This window comes from Chrysemys picta, chromosome 13 (genome assembly GCF_011386835.1).
Source record: "Chrysemys picta bellii isolate R12L10 chromosome 13, ASM1138683v2, whole genome shotgun sequence".
NCBI lineage: Eukaryota > Metazoa > Chordata > Testudines > Emydidae > Chrysemys > Chrysemys picta.
The window spans coordinates 29,121,867-29,141,796 of record NC_088803.1 but is presented as its reverse complement, the minus strand read 5'-3'; the positions used below and the strand labels follow the sequence as shown (position 1 = coordinate 29,141,796).

Genomic DNA, 19,930 nt, shown 5'->3' with positions numbered 1-19,930 from the left:
GGGGGGAGAAATATAGAGGTATAAGCTGATATTTTGTTTCAATGGCTTCTATATGGTGTCAACAAAGGACATCTGTCCTTGCACTTGGAAACACCTACTATGACTGTATATTCACTTTTTATTTTATTTTCAAGTAGCTGCTTGGTTTCACCAATCAATAAGCAGTAATGCTGGTGACCTCATGGACACAGAGCTTTATTCAGACCTGCTATAGGAAAGGGTAATCACTGATTATGAAGAAACCAGATAGAATGGGATAATCTTCCCTAATGAAAAGATGAATAACTGCTTGTTTTTGAACCTCAAATGAAGAGCTCAGTTAAAAGAAATATTAAATATGACTACTAAGTGTGAACCATAACAGTGCTCTCTTCTGTGTATATAACTTTTCCATATTTTTGTTTTTAAATAAAAAATGCTTCCCAGAGGGAAATGTGTTAACCAAAGAAACTGTTTAGGAAAAATTTTCACCACTAACCAACAGTTTCTTCAACAATCACACAGCTCTGTTTTGCAAATTGAGGGCTGGACTCCCACTGAGTCTTGTTAACTTTAACATCAACTGTGCCTACCCATACCCAAATAAAGTCCCTCACCTCTAGTTCCTTGGCATCAAAGTACTGCAAGTACTGCTGTGGAAGAATTTCATTGAAGCCTTCAAAGAAAGCTTGTGTCTGTTCTTCAACACCTCGGGAGAGTCTCCATTCTGCTACCAGCCTGGAAAAGGAAAAAGATAAGGTAATCTGTCATTTAAACTGTCCCATGCTGCCCAGATCCACATTTCTTTTGTTAGCCTATTTTGTGATGACTGTGAACTATGTTAAAGAATATTATGGAAAGTTCTGAAGACAAAACTTAATTTGTAACTGAATCTCAATACAGTGTAAACCAGCTTTAAAGTGAAGTTAAAACCTTCTATTTCTGACCATTCCGCTAAGAACTAGCTTACACGATCAAAGAGGAGGCAGTATCTATCCAGTGATTATACTAATGAGTGCACAGCAGTCCCTAGGTATTTGAGAGAAGAGAAAAAAAATGTATTTTTGTCCAATATTCTCCCCAGAAATCTCAGTCATTAACCATGAAAAGGTAAAAACTAGGTCAAGTTGAACTGGTGAAGATAATGAGGACTGCTAGCTTACCAAGAAACGACTATGTCCATTTGGAAAGTTCCATATTTGTGTCTGTTAATCATGAAACTTTGCTCTGTGGCAGAAATTCCACTCTCCATAAATAAAAGGGTGAAAAGCAGGCAGGAGACCCGGAGAACCTGAACCCAGGGAGAAGCAGATATTATGCTGAATTCAAGCCTAACCTGTCAGGAGAATTGGAGTCTAGAGGAAAGAAGGCTAATTTCTGGTATCAATCCTAGCAACTCAGGAGACAAAGCAGGATACAGAGAAAGAGACAGAAAATTGGGAGTGCAATAGGAATCCACACTTTACCTGGGCTGCTGGAAGCTAGAAGAGAAGGTTTTTTTTTTTTTTGCAGATTCTATTCAGGGGGTTTTCTATTATTAATACCTTCCAAAATATAAAAGTGTTCCCTATCTAATGTGTTACCCTTTGTGTGACTTAGTGTTATTTATTTAGAAATGTTCAATATAGTTTGACACTTTGTCACAGCTCATTCATGTAATTATACCAAGACCTGCCAACCAACAGTAATCTTAATAGAATAAATCGTTTAGAAATTAAAAAAATGAGATTCAGTTTATTCTGTGCCTCCAATACCCATTATTAGTGTAAGGTGTTCATACTGCAGCAAATATGGAGGAATTGACTTCAATATTAACAAGTTTATTTGGCCCATACATTCCTGCATTCCCTTTGCTAGTATTCAAGATAAATGATCTTTTATTTAAAAAAAAAAAAGATCCCTCCCACCCAACACAGCTTCAAAATGTTCCTGTAGTGAAGTCAATCTCATATTTATGACACCACAGTGTTTCCCAGGCCTATGACTGTGACATCACAAAATAAGCATTTTGATTGCACTGCACGTGCAGCTAACAGAGAACCAGCTGAGAACAGAACTTTTAAACATATTTTTTGATAAACAGACAATAAGAAAGAAACATTAAAAAACACATGAGATGTAAACCAATGTTTTAAATCTGACAGTAGAAAAGTGGTAGCTAGTATCTCAGTGGACTCTGAAATGGTTTATAATCTGACATTCAGATTTTTGACTATCAGAGCATATTGGACATTAAGCTTGAACATCTTCAGTACAAGTGTGGCTCTTCAGCTTCTTTTAAAAGTCACTCTTCAGAAAGGACATCCAAAACAGTCACTTGCTGCTAATAGTATCAGTTATTCATTGAAAGTATTTCTGTGGCGCTTTAAATTATGTAACTAGATAAATTCAACTCTTGCTTGAATTAGGGAAAGAAACAGATGGAGGTAAAGGAATAGATAAAAAAACCCTCATTTGTTCTTACCTAATATATTCTTCTTTATTTTCTTCTGTGACCAGAATGTTGCTACCATTAGGTTTCAAATCATGGCTCTTTATTTCACCTAGAATTTCTTTATCCACTGAGAAATACATTTCCAAGCCACATTCTTCAATATTGTTTTCTCTGCAAGAAACAAACATCATGTATTGTAAAGAACTGCCAAGAGGTCCTGTGCTAAATAGATGAGGTTTTTATCAAGAGTCTCATTAAGTAAACTTTTTTGGAGTTCATGACTCAAGTTAAGAATCATTTTTGACTACAGGCTTTTCAAAAAAAGCTATGTGTCTGATGTTACATGTACACTTTTCTACTTGCACAATGTGTACAGGCTGAACAGTAATTTAGTTGGATGACTGCATCAGCAAAACATGCCCTCTCATGATTAAAAGGATCATTTATTGTAATTTCCCTCTTGTAGGTCTTTCAGCAGGGCTTTTCTGCCATTTTCAGCTTGTGCAGAATGTAGTACTTGATGTCTGGAGTTAATGTGATCATACTGTATCAAAAAAATGTATCCCTGCATTTTCCCCCTCCCCACTTTAGCTGATGAGGATATACCAATCTGATTTTACAATGGAACTTTTGACTTTAAAGCCCATAAACATGTAAGCTCTAGTGATTATACTTACTTTCTAAGCCTCAGTTTCATGGATACCTTTGCTCAAACCCCAATTACTAGCTAAGGTTCCCTTCGCTCAGTCTTAAGCTGCTAGGCCACTGGGGCTTTCTGTGGCGAGGTGTGGGACTTGCTTCTTTCTGAAATTTATCTCAATCAATTTCTCACTAGTTTTAAATATATCTCAATGTCATAGAATCATAGGAACGTGGGACTGGAAGAAACCTCAAGAGGTCTTCTAGTCCAGTCTCCTGCACTCAACTAGAACTAAGTATTGTCTTTTTATTATAAAATATTAATTCCCAAAAGTGTTTAAGTTTGACCATTTGTAATTATTGTTTCCTACTCTCGGTTTCCATTTCCTTCTTTTTAAAGAGGTTCCTCCCTGTTTTTATTTGTTAAGTTTATAAGGCATTTTAAAACTATGTTCTTAATATTATTTTATTATAAAATAAAGCATCTTGAGTGCTCCAGCAATGCAGGTGCTTTATAAATAAGAACTACACTTCTATAGTTTTTGCTACTGATCACATCCACAGGGCCCATTTTTCTCTTATATTTGTATTATTATGGATCAGCTCCTTGTTAATCATCAGAGTTGAATCTAGCTTTCCATTTTAAGCATTATTTTCAAATCTTCCTCTACTTTCCCCAAAAAGTAATTAATCTTACTGAAATTTTTAATATTACGCCTCAATCAAGAGTAGTTTTTTCTGGAAGTCTGCTTACATTTTTTTTTGTAAAGTTACGATGTTTTCAAAATACACCTCAAGTTTTATAACTTGTTTTTACTCAACTTTCCGAAGTGACTTGGGCCGTCAAACTCCAAATTGTTTTGTCTCCCTTGCAGGGGAGAAGGGCCCTTCAAGGTAGGGGAAAGCTCTGAGGTAACGGTACACAGAGCATGGACAGGATATTGAGGGGGCAGAGATGGGAGAGAAAAGAGTTGAAAGGTCTTGGGGTCAAGGGAGGGGGTGCAGGGAAGCACAGGAGTCAAGGATAGGAAAAGGCAGAGATTTTAATCAAGTTAAACTTTGAAGTGCTTTAATTGCTATAGAAATACTTTTTTTTAAAATTTACACACTATGGAGTATATTTTTTGCAAATTTTAAGAGACAAGTAGAATTTGGATGGGGTGATTGATGAAGGATTAGAGGGAAGTGAGGAATAAGTTGAGATCCACTAGCTGTTCATTTCAGACATCCTAATACTTGGTGTATTTTTGGTTTTGTTTTTTCATAAAAAAGAAAGAATTTTTTTGAAAAGAAAGTAATACTGGGTTTGGGTATTAGCTGACTCCACTGAGACACCTTTTACAATAACTTACACTAAAGAAGCTTTTTTTATATTGAATCTACAGTTAGGGACACAATATTTGATTATCTATTCAGACATTTCTATTTCCAACAATGTGTAAGACTGCTTATATTCAGTTAGATGAATTCAAAGGGAAAACAAACAAACAGAATGCTAGTTTGTGTAATATTCAGTGAATTATGGAGGACAGTTAACCTTAGCATTACCAAACTACTGAACAAGTAAGTTGGAATTATAGTAAAATGCAAGAAGTTCAGTGCTGGTCTGCAACGTATACAGTTCTGTTATTCAATATCTGTCTGCAAAACATTTCAAATCTATATCTAAATTACACAAATAAAATGAAACATCAAAAACATCTGGACTTTTATTTCAAGAATGAATGAAAACGTTAGAAACTCACTTTACCCAGATGAGAGAGTTGTAAAACTCTGGATCAACAGATTCTAAATCCTTGAGTCCTGTTGGCTTGTTTAGGATACGCTTATAGAATGGCAGAGAGAAACCTGTATCTATGAATCTCACATGGAACAAAGCCTAAAAAACATGAAAACGGACAAGGAATGATCCAAAGGAGGCTTGGTTACCTAATATTCCAATATAACGTATCAAATAAACCCTGGAGCCCAAAGGTGTTGTAAGCTGTTCTGTAATACCATCACTACTATTGGCACACCTCAAAATGCGATCTGAATGCATTAGCTGTTACAGCCAGCCATCTGGCAACAAAGCACTAAATAGTTCATCTCTTGATTTGAAACAACTGCTGTGTTTTAAACTAGACATTTAAAGATAAACACACTATGGTGGATGTGCACGGATTATTTGAACTTACCATGGCAATGAATCTGCCAATAAAACGGAAATATTTCAGGTGGTCTGGATTAATGTAAGAAGCTGGGTTTATCTGTAAGCAGTAGTTATCCTTCCCTACATATTCAAATAGGCAATACATTGGGTTCAACACTTCATGTGACAACAGAAAGAACCATTCCCTGAAACCACACAAAAAACAAAAATATCATGAACACTTCAAAAGAAAACGGGATGACATTAGAAAGTATTCTTGCTACTACATATGCTAAAAATTATTTTAGGGACTGGCTGGTGCTCAACTGTTAAAACTGGCCTATCTAGAAAATTATTAAGCTACCTACTGCTAGCACGCAGTAGGTGTCAGTATGCTACATGGTTAACTGATGCAGCTCAAAAATGTAGAATATCTAATGTCCAGAGTTGGCTAGTTCTCAAATGAGGTCATCACTGACTTAAGCTTCAGATGTAGTTTATTGTATCCATTAACATATGCCTGGGTGTCTAAGTTCAGCGAGCATTTCTCGTTTAGAAAGTTAATTTATTTTCTCTGTGACGGGTATTTACAAGTGCTGCTTCTCTAAGAGAAGCAGGAAATCTGGTAGAGATCAATTCTGACAGGTTCATATTTTAAAAAAAATTATTACCACCACCCTTTGTGGAAGAGGTATCCATATTATACTACAACTTGTTTCCAATTCTTTGCTGGGATTGTTAGTTCAAGAATTCACTTTTTAACCGTAAGACTAAATACAAATTAGAATTTCCTGGTAGCAAGCATGTGTGTTTTATTTGCAAAATTAAAATTCAAGTATAATCTCCAGGTTAAAGAGTGAATCGCATGAAATATACTACTGTCTTTCTCCTCACAATATTGTCATCTTGCATTTTACATCACACTGACAATACTAAATAAGGTTAATTCGTAATGCTGATTATGAAAAAAACAAAGTATAGCAAAAACAGATCTGCAAGTAGTATGTACATATTCATTTTAAGTACTATAAAAAGACTTGCACATGGAACAAACTTTGAGAATACTTATAAAATGCTTTCTTATTCATTATTTCAATAAATCTCTAATCTGCTGTTCATGGTTTTGTCTTATGAGTTATTGTGCAGAGTTGCATAAATGCTTGCTCTAAACTTTATTGAGGCACTTTAAACTTAATATATATTCAAACAGGAAGACACATCCTCCTCCAATAGTTTTGACAATGCATTTTAGAGCTGCAGAGGTGAGGATATGTAGAGAGAGGGGAAAAAACTCTCATTGGCATTTTAAAAATACAGCAAACAAAGTATCTCCTTGTGAGAAACTTCCACACCAGATATTCATAGAACGAGGTGTTCAGATTGATTCGTTATGTGAAACACACATTTCTTTAGTTTACCTTGCAACACCTCCATAATCTAAACCTTCTTCTCCAGGAAAAATGACCCACAAGCGTCTTCGCAGATCCTGAGGGCTGAAGCTCATTATCTTATTGAAAGGAAAAATATGGTTATGAAGAATAAAAGCAGCTGGTCTCAGAATATTACTATTTGCTATTCAATAGTGTGGAAATCATATTTTCATTGACCATGAAGTGAATTAGGTGCAGTGCATAAAGCAACATTTCAGGAAATGTTTGAGGACTTGGCAGAAATATATTTCTATCTAGCAGATTAGAAGATGAAAGGGGTAAAAGTAAGTGAGACAGAAAGGAATATAAGAATTGTTAAATGGAATGTATTAGTCTCTCAAGTATAGTCTTTCAACTATAAAAAGGATGACAATCTGGACCCCAAATCAGTAGCTAATCCAAAAAGAAAAAACAGGGCTATTGAGCACCACCAATATGTCTCACTAAATGGTAAGCTAGCCAGGAAGAATAGGAGAGAAGTCTCTAACAGACATGTTAAACAACTAAAAAAGCCACAAAATAAATTCTTTAAAATGTGTTTACAAATTCACATTTTCCATTCCACAGTTTCCTCCCACAAGTAGATGTATTATAATTTTCAAGATAAAATTAATCTTTGCATACAGGCCATATTTCTTTCTGGTACCAAGAAGAAACTTGGATGCTAAAAAGCAATGTCCTTAGTGCTATTTTTGGCATAATACCAAATTTGTGACTGTGCTGATTTGGTCAGACAGCAGACATTCACAACAATCCAGTTGATGTGGTGATTTCATATAAATCTTTGTCCAAAGACAACCACTGTTTGCTCTCCCATGAGACCTTGAATTTGGAATGAAAGCCACATTTTAAAAGCTTTCCTAGCTGTCGGCAGTTGTGATGTTAAATTCTATACTTCCACAAAATTCAACTGTTATTAATGAAAATCCTTGGTGCTGCTGAAAGACCGCAGGGCTGGTAGTGAGAAGCTCCTATTTGGAATCCGGGGTATTTTCTGTGTGCCAGGTGAGTCAAAATGTGAAAATAGGCATCTCGCAGACCAAGAGCCACAAACCAGCCTTGGAGATGTAAGGAGGGAATTAGGGTGGCCAGAGTCACCATCCTGAATTTGAAGTGATGGTTCAACTTGTTGAGATCTCTCAAATATAGTAGCATGTCCCAATCTCCCTTGTTCTTTGGGGTTAAAAAGTAATGGAAGTAAAACCTCTTCCTTCTGAATTCCACAAGCACATCTTCCACCGTTCTGAAATTTAGAAAGGAGTCCACATCTTGTTTTAATAATGTCTTGTGAGAGGGATCCTTGAAGATGGATGGGGAAAGAGGGTGGGGGTAGTGACTGAAACTGAATAGAATACCCCTTTGCTTATAATTTCTAAGACCTACCGGTCTGAGGTAATCAGAGTGCAGGCTTCCCAAAATAAAATGGCAGTTGCCAAATGGGGGAAAAGAGATCTTGGAATGGTTCTGACTAGATCTCAACAATGGGGTCCAACTTACTGCTGTCAAGTACACATGGGGCATACAGTAGAGAAGGAAGAGGCAGAAGGGCATTGGATCGTCTGCTTCCTATTTGGTGGCTTCAGTGTCCTCTCTGGATTGTAGTAATAAGCAAAGGGCCTCTGTCTCGTGAAGCTTCGGGATCTGGCCTGTTTCCTGCTACTAGACACTGGCATGTAGTCCCAAGAAGAAGAGAGTGGCTCTTGAATCCTTCAAAGAATGCAAGGCTTCATCAGTATGGGCATTAAATAGGTCACAAACCCTCAAATGGGAGGTCCTCAATCGTTGTTTGGACCTTGTTTGGTATTCCAGAAGAATGGAGTCATGAAGCCTTGTGCATTCTGATGGAAGTAGCCACTGAACATGCTGCCGTATCATAAGCACGTAACGGCCTCAGCAATGTTTGGGGTGACCTTCGGACAAAATGGATTTCAAACCCTCTCTACGTTCTTGGGAGAGCTATCCTATAAAATTGTGATACCTTGCCCCAACTGATGTAGTCATTGACAGAAGTGCCAGATAGTCTGAAATACACATCTGCAGACTTGCAGAGGAATACGTCTTCCTTCCAAACAAAGCAAGTTTCTTTGTGTTATTTTTGTTTTTGGCCCTTAGTTTTTGGACCCTCTGTGCACCACCACCGCTACTAGGGATCCCGGAACTGGGTGGGTGTAGAAATATTCAGCCCCTTGGGAGAGGATCTCACAATATCTATCTGCTCTCTAAGACATGGATACCACAGATTCTGTGGTCTGCCACAGTTGGCTTTTTTTTTTTTTTTTGCCAATTCCAATATCCCTTCATTAACAGGCATAGCAAGTCTACCAGGTATGGAAGAGTGCAGAATGTCCATTAATTTTGGGGATTTGCTTGAACTACCTCCACAGGAATCTCCAAGATCTCTATCATATGACAAAGGTCCTGGAAAAATCTTAAAATCTTCAGGCTTGCTAGGAACAGAAGAGACTACTGCCTTGTCTGGTAAGGAAGAGGATGCGGCTACTGGAATCAATTGCCCTTCCGTATCCCGCAGGTATTCTTTGTTGCTATTATGATTTTGCCAGTGCAGGGCATGGGACTGTACAAACTGGTCCTCTTGAGCAGACCTACATCATCCTGTAGGAGAAGGAAATTGCATACCCCTAGGAGCCCAATAAAAGAAAGACTATATATTGCAGAGGTAATGGGCTGGGGGCGATAGGGTTGGATAACATGGTCAATATTCCCCAGGAGACCCCTGAGGTCTATGTTTGTAATGGAGAGTCCTGGATTCCCTCTCAGACCAGTATGGCTCATAAGAGTGACTGTGAGGTGAATGGATGGGGAATAACTCCTTGCTATGTTCAGAAGGACAGGAAGTTTTTCCTCCAAAAGAGGAGATACCCTGTCTGAAGTCCTAGGGTAAGTAGTAGTTTCGAGTAGTACCGTAGATACCTGGTACTTGCTGAGACTGGTCTTGCTGAGGCATCAGAGAGACTCAGTTTGGACCGTGAATTGCAGCATGAGGTGAAACAGAAGCTTGGTGAAGTTTTGGTACCTTCTAAAAGGAGGCAAAGAGATGGTGACCTAGGTCTGCATTCACTGCACTCCTTCCCCTTTCTGATGACTGGATGGAAGAGGTCTTAGCAGCTAAAGGGTTCGATCTCTTCAATGAAGAGTGAGCCAGGGAGCTTGGAGCTGAGCTACAGCTAACAGGAGCACTAAATGAAGAAGACTCTTAGAAGCTGAGAAGAAAGGGCCCACCAAGTCTTGAGAAGGCATTCATTGAGCACTCTAGAAGAAAAAGTTTGAGATGGACCTCCTGCTTTCTGTGGTTTCTTGGAGAAGGAGTGACAGATCGAGCATTTATTGGGGATGGGCCCCTCTCCAAGGCAAAAAACAGCAGATTTTGAATGCTGGAGACTGTGTTTCATTCATAGCAGCTAGACCCTGGTACCAGGTACTGTCCCTCAACCTAAAAGAAAAAAAAATTGCCCTTTTTTTTTTTTTTAATGGCTTTGGACATTATAACAAGGAAAACTGTACTAACTGATAACTACCCAAGAGAAAAATAAAATACAGTGCATCAAGAAAGAGATATTGTAGTAGTTCTGTCTCATTACTACAGGTAGAAAGAAGGAATTGAGGGTGGTTGGGTCCTCTCTGCCCTTTATGCCATCAAGTGTTTTTTTCCGGGAGAGGGGGAAGGAAGGAAGGCTGTCTAAGGTGCAGGTGTGGCCCCCACAGACACTGCTGGCCAAAAGAATATGCATGCATGCCAGAAGTGGAATACATGTGCACTATCATTCGAAGGAGGATTTATTTTTCTTAAAAGCCTTTTAAATATTCTTTAAAAGGATTTATTTCCAACTAAAGACTGTGGTTTTCTGCATAGCAAACCTGAATAATTAAAACACCAGTTAATGATACATGTGTGCTTGTGAGAGCAGCAGAAGAAAGGCAAAACAATTATGATGTAATCTTTTTGACACACACAAGCACCAAACAGAGATGATAGCTGTATGCTAAGTTTTTAACATTGCCTTGTGTATCCAATTATGAATCTGCTCCAGGAATAGCATAACGAGTGCTTTTTTTAAATCATCACTTTAACCATCATTAATGAGATATCAAAAGATTAAGGGTGATGTTATCGTTCAGCTACAAAGTTCAAAACATTTGCCCTGTACCACTTTGTACACAAAGTAAGCAAGCATGTGTTAACAATACAATACCTGCTGAAATGAGTCCTCAAACAATGTCTTTCTGGACACTGTAATCTTTATGTGTTGTGGCATAGCCAGTTGCTGAAATGCAAAATGTTTCAAAAATGAAATATATACAGCTTTTAAATAAGTGTTTTGAATAAACATTCAAACAAAATTAACAGAAATTAGAAAAGGGACTGGAGAATCTGTCTGTCCTGTATGAAACAGAAAAACAAAATCAATGTTTTGAGTTTTTAACTTATTCCCAAGAACTGGGACTGTCCTTTTGTTCATTGTACACCACTAGCACAATGGGGCCTAAGGCACTACGCTTATATTAAAGTAATAATTTGCTTTTGATCTCACTATGACATATATGATCCCAAGATATAGTTTTAAATGGGTTCTAATATAATAACCTAGCACCATGTGATAATTTTCCTAGATCTATAATCCGTTCTCAACAAGAGAAACTTCCCACACAATTTTTATTGAAAGTTGTTCACAGTTTTAAACTGATTTATATTTACACTTATTTTCCTCACAAAAAATACCATCTGCAAAATTATTGATGCCAATGTCTCTGTTAATTTTCAAAGTAGATTCTGAGCGACTTATGAGCCTAAGGCAGTGGTGCCCAAACTTTTCTTCTTGTGCACTCTCCCCTTCCCCCCCCCGGAATGGAATGTGTCCATACTCCCTCCCCCGGGCTGGGAGCGAAGTCGTGGCCAGGCTGGGGGCTGCAGTCAGGAGCTAGCAGCCGAGAGCAGAGGGCCGAGCTGCAGCTGGGAACAGGGCTTGGACTGGGAGCGGAGCTTGGGCTGTGCGCAGGGACTGGAGCAGAGTTGGGTGATGCTCCCCTCTCCACCCCCCATGGAGGCTGGCTTTCCCCTTCCCCCCACCCCCAAGATGTTCCCCTCAGGGGGTGCATCCCACAGTTTGGGGACCACTGGCCTAAGGGCTTGTCTTCACTCAAGTGCTACAGTGGTGCAGCTGCGCCACTGTAACGCTTTAGTGAAGACTTTACTATGCCTACGGGAAACCTCCTTCCGTCAGCATAGTTAATCCACCTCCCCTAGAGGCAGTAGGTATATCAATGGGAGAAGCTCTCCTGTCGACATAGGACAACCTACGGGGGGATAGGTCAGTATAACTACATCACTCAGGGTGCAGATTTTTCACACCCCTGAGCGACAGTTATACCAACATAGTTCTGTAGTGTAGACCTGGCCTAAGTTATGAAAGTCAATGAGGCTGAGGGCCTGCCTACATGAACAACTGGTTCCTGGCAAGAGGGGATGTGATCTACCCTGCACTAGCCTGGTGTGGATTAACTATTCTTGCAGACCCTGCTGATGCACATTAACACCCTGTTAATGCGCTTTGATCTAGTTCCTTTTCAAATAAGACTAAATCAAAGCACATTAACAAACTGTTAATGCACATCAGCAGGGTTCATATAGGCAGCTAGTCCCTGGCAGGTCAGTAGGGGTAGCTCACACTGCAGATTGCTGCAAACTATCTGTTCCTGTAGACAGCTTCTCAGGCGTTTAAGTCACTTCACACTTTTGAAATGTTATCCTTTGAGTCTAAGGCCATGTCCGCACCAGCACTTTTGTGGGTATAACTTTTGTTGGTCAGGGGTGTGAAAAAAACAAAACAAAACCCTGACCAACATAGTTTCACCACCACCAGATGCACCAGTGTGTACAGTGCTATGTCAGTGGGAGACAATCTCCCTCTGACATAGTTATGGCCTCTCGTTGGAGTGGTTTTATTATGCCGACAAGAGAGCTCTCTCCCGTTGGCATAGAGCAGGTACACGGGAGACCTTACAGTGGTGCAGCTGCAGTGGCACAGCTGTGCCGCTGTAAGGTCTCTAGTATAGACATAGCTTAAGATTTTTTGGTCTTATGCTAAAGACCAAGGGATTTATTCTCTTGACATGTGGGAGGTTTGGAATATAAAGACCTGCATATCAAAATGCATATCTAATCACCAGAATTTTGCCACACAGTACATTTGTTTGATGCTTCAAGGCTATATCGAAGTACAAAAATACTTAGGAAGACTTTGATTTTCTGCCTTACAAGTATGGAATTAAAGCAGAAACTAACTCCACATTATCTACACTGAAATCCATTAAATGCCTTCAGGCAAACTTCTGTACAAGCAAAGCAGAAATAGGCTCTTCTATTGAGCCTTTTAGAAATGTTACTACAAAAATCACCGATGAAGACAAAACTGAACCCTTCTTTGTTTTAAAAAAATTTAAAACCATGTTGACGTCTAGTAGCTACTGAGTTTTAAAGCATATGCTGGCCAACTGTATTAGTCTAAATTGCTTCAAATGATGTTTTAAAATGGTCCCAGCTGAAGCTGTTTCGATGCAGCTTTAGAAGATGCATTTCAACAAAGCCATTTCCAAGGTTAATTTTTTTTTTTTTTTACCTGACACCAGAACCGGAAATACTGGACCTTCGCTTTGAAGTCACGCACATAGGCTATCTGGGGCCCATTATCTCTGGAAACAGGAAGAAAAAATAAGCTGCTGAAACACTGCTGAAATTCAAGATAACAGCTTCAAAATACTACAGTTATGAAGCTCTGTGGTTTACCTGGCTGGTTAAACAAACCAGTTTTTCTAATTGGGTGAATGCTTCGGAAAGGCCATCATTCACAGAAGGTTTTTTCTTTTTCTTTTTTTTAAATCTTTAAGATTAATTTACTTTAAATTTATTTTTAACTTTCAAAATGCACCTATTCGAAAGATTCTGGATTCATATGCAATTTAAAAAAAAAAAAAGATGTCTTGTTGACCAAAGTTAACAAGAAAATTCTTTCAACAAATTAACTAAATGCCAACCCCAAATTCCAATCTATTTCCACCCAACCTGACATAAGTTAGCATGTCAATTCAACATACATCCAAATCCTGGTTCTCAGAATGCTAGAATATATTAAAGGCCTGAATTTGCATCTACCTGCACACTGAAACACACAGAAGGAGAAGGGAGGACACAGCATAAGCACAATAGCTTTTATTGACTGAGTGACTTAGTTAGAGGCCAAAAAGTCTTATCTAGTACTTGGCTGGAAAGATCACAGCCATCAGAGGGGCCTCAAGGATTAGGAATTGTAAAGCATTCAAAATATGGCATATGTAGGGGGAAGAGAACATTCAAGAATGTTGAAGATCCTCAGTAGAAGAAATATGGGAAATTAAAAGCTCTACTGGTATGCCAAAAACCTGCTGCAAAAAAAAAACATACTTGGCAATACCTGTTAAATGACGCATATCTAAAAAAGCTCAGTGTAATATAGTTTGTCTTCTTGAATAAAGGCTTACAGAGCAGATTTTCCAGTGCGGGGATCTATATACGTTGTAGTTCTTCTATTGTGATCCACAAAATAGGGAATGCCATCCACAGTAAATCTCATTTCCCAGCCCTCTGGCAAGGGTTTCTCGTTTAACTGACTATGGGACACAAGAAAATACAAAGATAATTGATCAAGTTAATACATTCTGTCAACTGATCATGGACAGGGACAACACAAATTAGCAGAAATTCTGGAAAATTTGTGGTGATTTCTCTGAGGAATTTTCTGTTTGATTTGTTTCTACTTGGCTTTACTCTTAAATTTTAATGCCAGATACCACAATTGAGAATAATCGATATCAGCTTGATAAATTCCAATAGCTAATAGAAATCTGAAGAAAGCTGGTAAAGTTTCTGGATGTTTTCTCTCCTCAACATGCAGAATTTTGTTTGACAGTATAACCAGTTTTTTTAAAAAAAAAAATCTCAGTAATTTTATTAAACAGTATTTGCTATTATTCATATAATAATGGAAGTCAGAAAGAGGAAAGAATAGCATGTCAGAGATATCACCATTCCATTAATATCTGCACAGATCTTTGAAAAAATTGCCAAGAACTGATAAGATAACTTCAAAGCAAAAGCAAAATAATACTGTTCCTTTTATACTGACCCATTATCATTTAGGATGGCTTCAAACATTGTGTGGTAAATTTAACCATCAAAAATATCAGGGGTTCTCATTTCACACTTTGCTGGAAGTCCCTGGGATGATAACTGGAGGATCTGACTGGTAACATCCCTGCAGTAACTCTTGCTCTCAGAGCATATTGTTTCCACACAGTCACTCTGAAGGTATTGCATGCCTCACCAGGAGGCCAAGAGCTTTTGAGCAGTAGTTTGTAGTTATTATTTATTTGTATTATTTCCTAACAGGAGGCTTGCACATTTCCCTCAAGTTCTATGTTTCATAAACTAAAGGTATATATAGAAATACTCCACCTTCTTTAAGGGAACTTCAGTTCCACTCTACCGTCATCTTAATAATCTGACAGATAGTTTAAAAAAAAAATCCTAACGTGTGTTATTTATGCTGCCTGTCTACTTTATGCAGTTCTTTCAGCTTGGACAATAAATAAATAATTAAAAAAGACAAGTACATTTAACTTTTGGGTTCTCATGCTCTAGTGCAGCAGTTCGCAAACTGTGGGTCAGGACCCCAAAGTGGGTTGCAATCCCGTTTTAATGGGGTCGCCAGAGCTGGCTTTGGCCCCTCCCGCCCAGGCTAGCGGCGCTCGCATGGGCTCAGACTTCAGTCCCCTGCCTCCTGAGGTTTTGTAGTAATTTTTGTTGTCAGAAGGGGTTCGCGGTGCAATGAAGTTTGAGAACCCCTGCTCTATTGCTATGCTGTAAAGTATGAATTACAAGCCCTAAGGGCAGGGTTGCTTAAAAGGCTATTTCTATTTAATTTCCTCTATTAATGGAAACATTTCCATTTGGTCTTTGACTTGGTAACAGTTTTTTGTTTGGTTTGGGGTTTTTTTGCAAAGAGGTGTTGCTGTTAACTTGGATTTTCCTAACTGTTTTCTTGCTATGTAAGCAATGTTCCTTTTAATAATTTCTGCTTTAGTTCTTATCACTTTCTACATTTTAAGTGAGTCTTGTCTGAAAAGCCGATAGAGGGCAGCAAGGTACGCTCCAAGCTTCAGTTGTCAGAAATGCCTCTTACTTCTCACTTTCAACCAATGTTCCCTCTAATTTTTTATATCCATGTGCGGAATGATTTTTGTTATGTGCACCAATATGGAGGTGATGTGCGGCGGGGATGGTGCTGAGGGGTTCGGAGTGAGGGAGAGGGCTCAGGGTTGGAGGCTCTGGAGTGCGGCCAGGGTTGAGGGGTTTGGGGGTACAGGAGGGGGCTCAGGGCTGGGGCAGAGGGTTGGGCTTGGGGTGCGGGGCCTGAAGGCTCTGGCTGGGGGTGAGGACTCTGGGGTGGAGCCAGGGATGAGGGGTTTGGGGTGCAGGCTGCCCCAGGGCTGCGGCGGGTAGAGAGGATTCCCCCCAGCCCTCTCTCCGCGCAGCAGCAGCACCTGGGCTGGAGGAGAGAGTCTCTCCCTGCCTCTCCACGGCAGCTCCGAGGATGGGGCCGGAGGAGAAGTGCCTCTCCCCACCGCAGCCCTGCACGACCCAATTTTCTCCCCACCCACCTCCTACCTCTGTGCTCTCCGGGCCGTGGCTGCATGCATGCACGGTCCTTGACAGCCTGCAGCACGGCCGCGCTTAGAGGGAACTTAGCGCTCAACTAAAATAATAATTATAACACATTAAAAATCCATTTGAAATTATTCAACTGATTTAAAAATTCTTACCCCTGATTTCTGGGGTCTTCCCATTGAGTGATACGTGTGTTGTGATTGACAAAATACACTCTGCCATTGCTGTCAGTTCTCTTTTCTAAGAGGAAATAAAAAGTGAAGAAATTTCAATTCCAGCAAATTTACTCCTCTCACTAACTATGCTTCAAATAACCAATTAGTTGGACATCTTGTGGCAGTGTCTGTTTTCTTGGCACCTCAATCTCAAATTTAACATATCTGATTCTTCATCATTCCCTCTCCAAACCCATCATTTCTTACCATTTTCTCAGCACCAGAAATCTATTTTAATGTGAATACTAGTGGAATGTTTTGAAGTGTACCATAACCTACCTGCTGTGAAAAACAATATTTAAGGTGTTCATCTGATATTCTTTAGGGACTTGTTTCTTTTGTGTGTTTGTACAGCACCTAACACAAAGGGGCCCCCAAACCCAAGTGGGGCTTTTGGACAGCAGCATAATATATTTACTATGACTAATTATAACAACAAAAGTAGAAAAGCTTTTCCCCCCTCCCATTATTTTAAAAACAGGTTTCTTCAGCAGATGCCCAAAGGAAGATAACTTATCACGGAAGAACCAGATTTGCATTTTACCTTAATTAGAATTTTTCTTACTTTTGCTGGCTGTTCTGGAATGCTCATGCAGATATTTTTCCATGTTTAAAAATTAAAATACCAATATTTATCTTTTTATTTTTAAATAAATCTGAGCCTTCCATCTTTAACAAAAACTATACTTAAAAACATCCACATATGTACAGTTATTTATTAGACTATTTATTTTCCCATTCAGAGAGGGGAAAAAAACAAACAAACTATTTTTAGTTGGAGAGGAAAAAATGGAAGTAGTTTTCTCCACAGGAAAACAAACTTCCATCATGAGCCATTATAAATCCCAACTCCCTGGGTTATTGCCATGGGCCCTCAAATATAGTTTAACTGGTTAATGGATGAATTAAGAAATGTGCCTGAGTACACCAGACAAGTATGGCAGCACATGAATGTGAAAGCTGTTCCCCTGTTCAAATATGAGCCAAAACTGCAGCAAAAGAAAAATGTTTACACCCCAAGTAAATAAATATGGATGTTTATTATTATCATCCCACACAGTTAAAATATGTTTAGGAACATATGCACACACTTATACACATATGCTGTTGAAAATCCATTTCTCCTTTACTTAACACCAAGATTCAGTCTTCTGCAATTTGACAACATTAGATAAGTACAGAATATGAGCTCCTCACTATGTTTTAGGTGTTGCAGGAGAAACACAGCCCTGAAATCAGGCCATGGCAGGTAATAAGCATTTTAGTTCAGCTTTAAAGGAAAAGCCTACGTGCAGAGGCATGTTTGTAAGGAGGTTATACAAGTAGCAGAATTCTACTGTACATGGAGATTTGATTTGGGGAGGGAGCAAACAAACTAATTAGCAGTGTTTTCTGAAATACCACACGTGTAGAAAAAGGCGCCATGTGGGCCTGCCAGTTTAATGCATACCTCCAAGCCTAGAATTCCAAATAATAATGTTTGAAACTTTTGAAAAGTTTGATTAGCAATTTTTTAATGTTATAAAAAAATCCATGTCTAGCTCTGCCAAGTAAAGGTATACAACCTTAAAATGACATCATTCTGATTACCATCTTGTTTTCCCCACCCCACCACCTGAATACAAGACTTAGTCTACATTACAAAGTTTTGCCAGCATAGGTCTATCATTTAGGCGTGAGTAAACAGTGAACAATATTAGCTAAGAGAGGCAGAACAAAAGACAACCTTGCTTTTACTAAGATATGCATGGTCAGCAAAATGCCAGATGGGGAGCAGAAATTGGCACTGTTATCTGAAGCTGCAAATAGACCAGAGGAATGAAAGGGGCACTGTGTATACTCCTCTGCAAAAGGAGGTAACCATGCACTCCCCACACACCACCGCTGAGTTTATGGAAGAGGTTCAAGCATGTCAGTATGAGATATGGCATCCTCCTCCCCTTCCCAGATACCAGTGTCTGCCTTTAGAAGCACAAATGAGCAACTTGAAAGACAATTTCTATTGCCATATACTTTTCAATATTTTTCTGCTTTAATCCCAAGGTATGTACCTGTTGAACAATCAGAGGAGCTACTTCATTCCTATGGACCCAAATCAGAATTCAACATATATATTTTATACTAATACAGTTTATACATTGTTTAAAGAAAAATACCTGTGTACTAATTGTATGTTATTTGTTAACCTGAAACCATGGGCGGAGACATTATGTAATCTTTGACTATTGGCAACTGTGCTTATCTTGTCTTGCTGCTAGACCTATCCAGGGGCTTGGGACCTCCTACCCAGTCACTTCCCTCTGCCCATGGAAAATCCATATAATTCACTGTAATCAATTGTTTGGCAGTGTCTCTGAGCCTAATAAGCAAGGTGACACTCCGCCAACGCTGTGCGTAATGAACCCACGTGCTTGATTCTACACGGTGTCCATTTTGTTCCTTCAATATTGACTGCTGAAATTATGCGGGAAATATTTTTCACAAAGGGGCTGGCAGAACTATACAAATGCTTTCAAGACCAAGACCAACAAAAACTTTCCAAGCACTGGCTCTCTACCAGAAACAATACAAAACAATCTGTATGACTAAAATGGTTAAGACAGTAACAGCAGCAGGAAATAGTCCATGTTGTATAAGGACACTTAAAAAAAAGTCAGTTGCAACTTAGAAGTGTAACAGAATAATACTGGGTACTTTTTAATCTATTTATGGAACTGCATATACACCGTATCAGGAGCTGGTTCTTAAATTGTACTTTTAATTATATTTAATAAAAAGGGGATTTAAATTCAGATTTCATAAGAGGAAAAAAAAGCAAAGTACGATCAAAAACATTTGGTAAAATAATTTGGCAGAAGTATGCTTTAATGTTTAAGTTACGTTATAAAACACCATTTGAATAAGACTTACCCCATCCATGTGGCAGGGTGCCAAGAGGATCAAACTCTGCATTCTGTGTGGGGGTAACATCTTGGTTCTACAGATTACACACAAAAATGGTGCATTAATCATGACCACCCACCACCAATTTGCTCTCCAGACTCCTAATTTAGCCATAAATCACTAAAGCAAATGCATTCTTGCTAGTGCTACATATGGCATCACTGTCCAAATTTTTTTTTCTTACAGAAAAGATATAGATTTATTTCAAACTGATTATTCATTTGGGCTCTTTAACACTCTTTGACCAACTGAAACTAGGGGCTCAGAGTAGTGCTATTAACATATTTTGCAGCAATTAGTATAGTTAACTGTAACTGCAATGCCAAGGGATTAAATATTAAACTTTCTTCTTTGGAAAGTGCCCCACCCTACACAGAAGGGAAACAAGTCTCAGACCTTGTTTACACCAGTGAGCTTACAGTGGCACAGCCACACCAGTGC

At 38.9% G+C, this 19,930-nt stretch overlaps 1 protein-coding gene across 6 annotated transcripts in view; it reads right to left on the bottom strand.

Annotated features, from left to right (window-relative positions):
* Positions 1-19,930, bottom strand: part of ITCH (itchy E3 ubiquitin protein ligase) — a 126,306-nt gene that overhangs the window by 10,067 nt on the left and 96,309 nt on the right. For 5 of the 6 annotated variants that reach the window (XM_065565727.1, XM_065565728.1, XM_065565725.1 and 2 more), the window contains 10 exons: positions 19,457-19,523; positions 16,487-16,571; positions 14,147-14,275; positions 13,249-13,321; positions 10,825-10,896; positions 6,602-6,690; positions 5,230-5,389; positions 4,798-4,931; positions 2,444-2,584; positions 597-717 (listed from right to left, as the gene is read on the bottom strand). In XM_065565727.1, the coding sequence (XP_065421799.1) occupies positions 597-717; positions 2,444-2,584; positions 4,798-4,931; positions 5,230-5,389; positions 6,602-6,690; positions 10,825-10,896; positions 13,249-13,321; positions 14,147-14,275; positions 16,487-16,571; positions 19,457-19,523 (1,071 nt within the window). The other variant, XM_065565730.1, reaches the window with a different exon arrangement.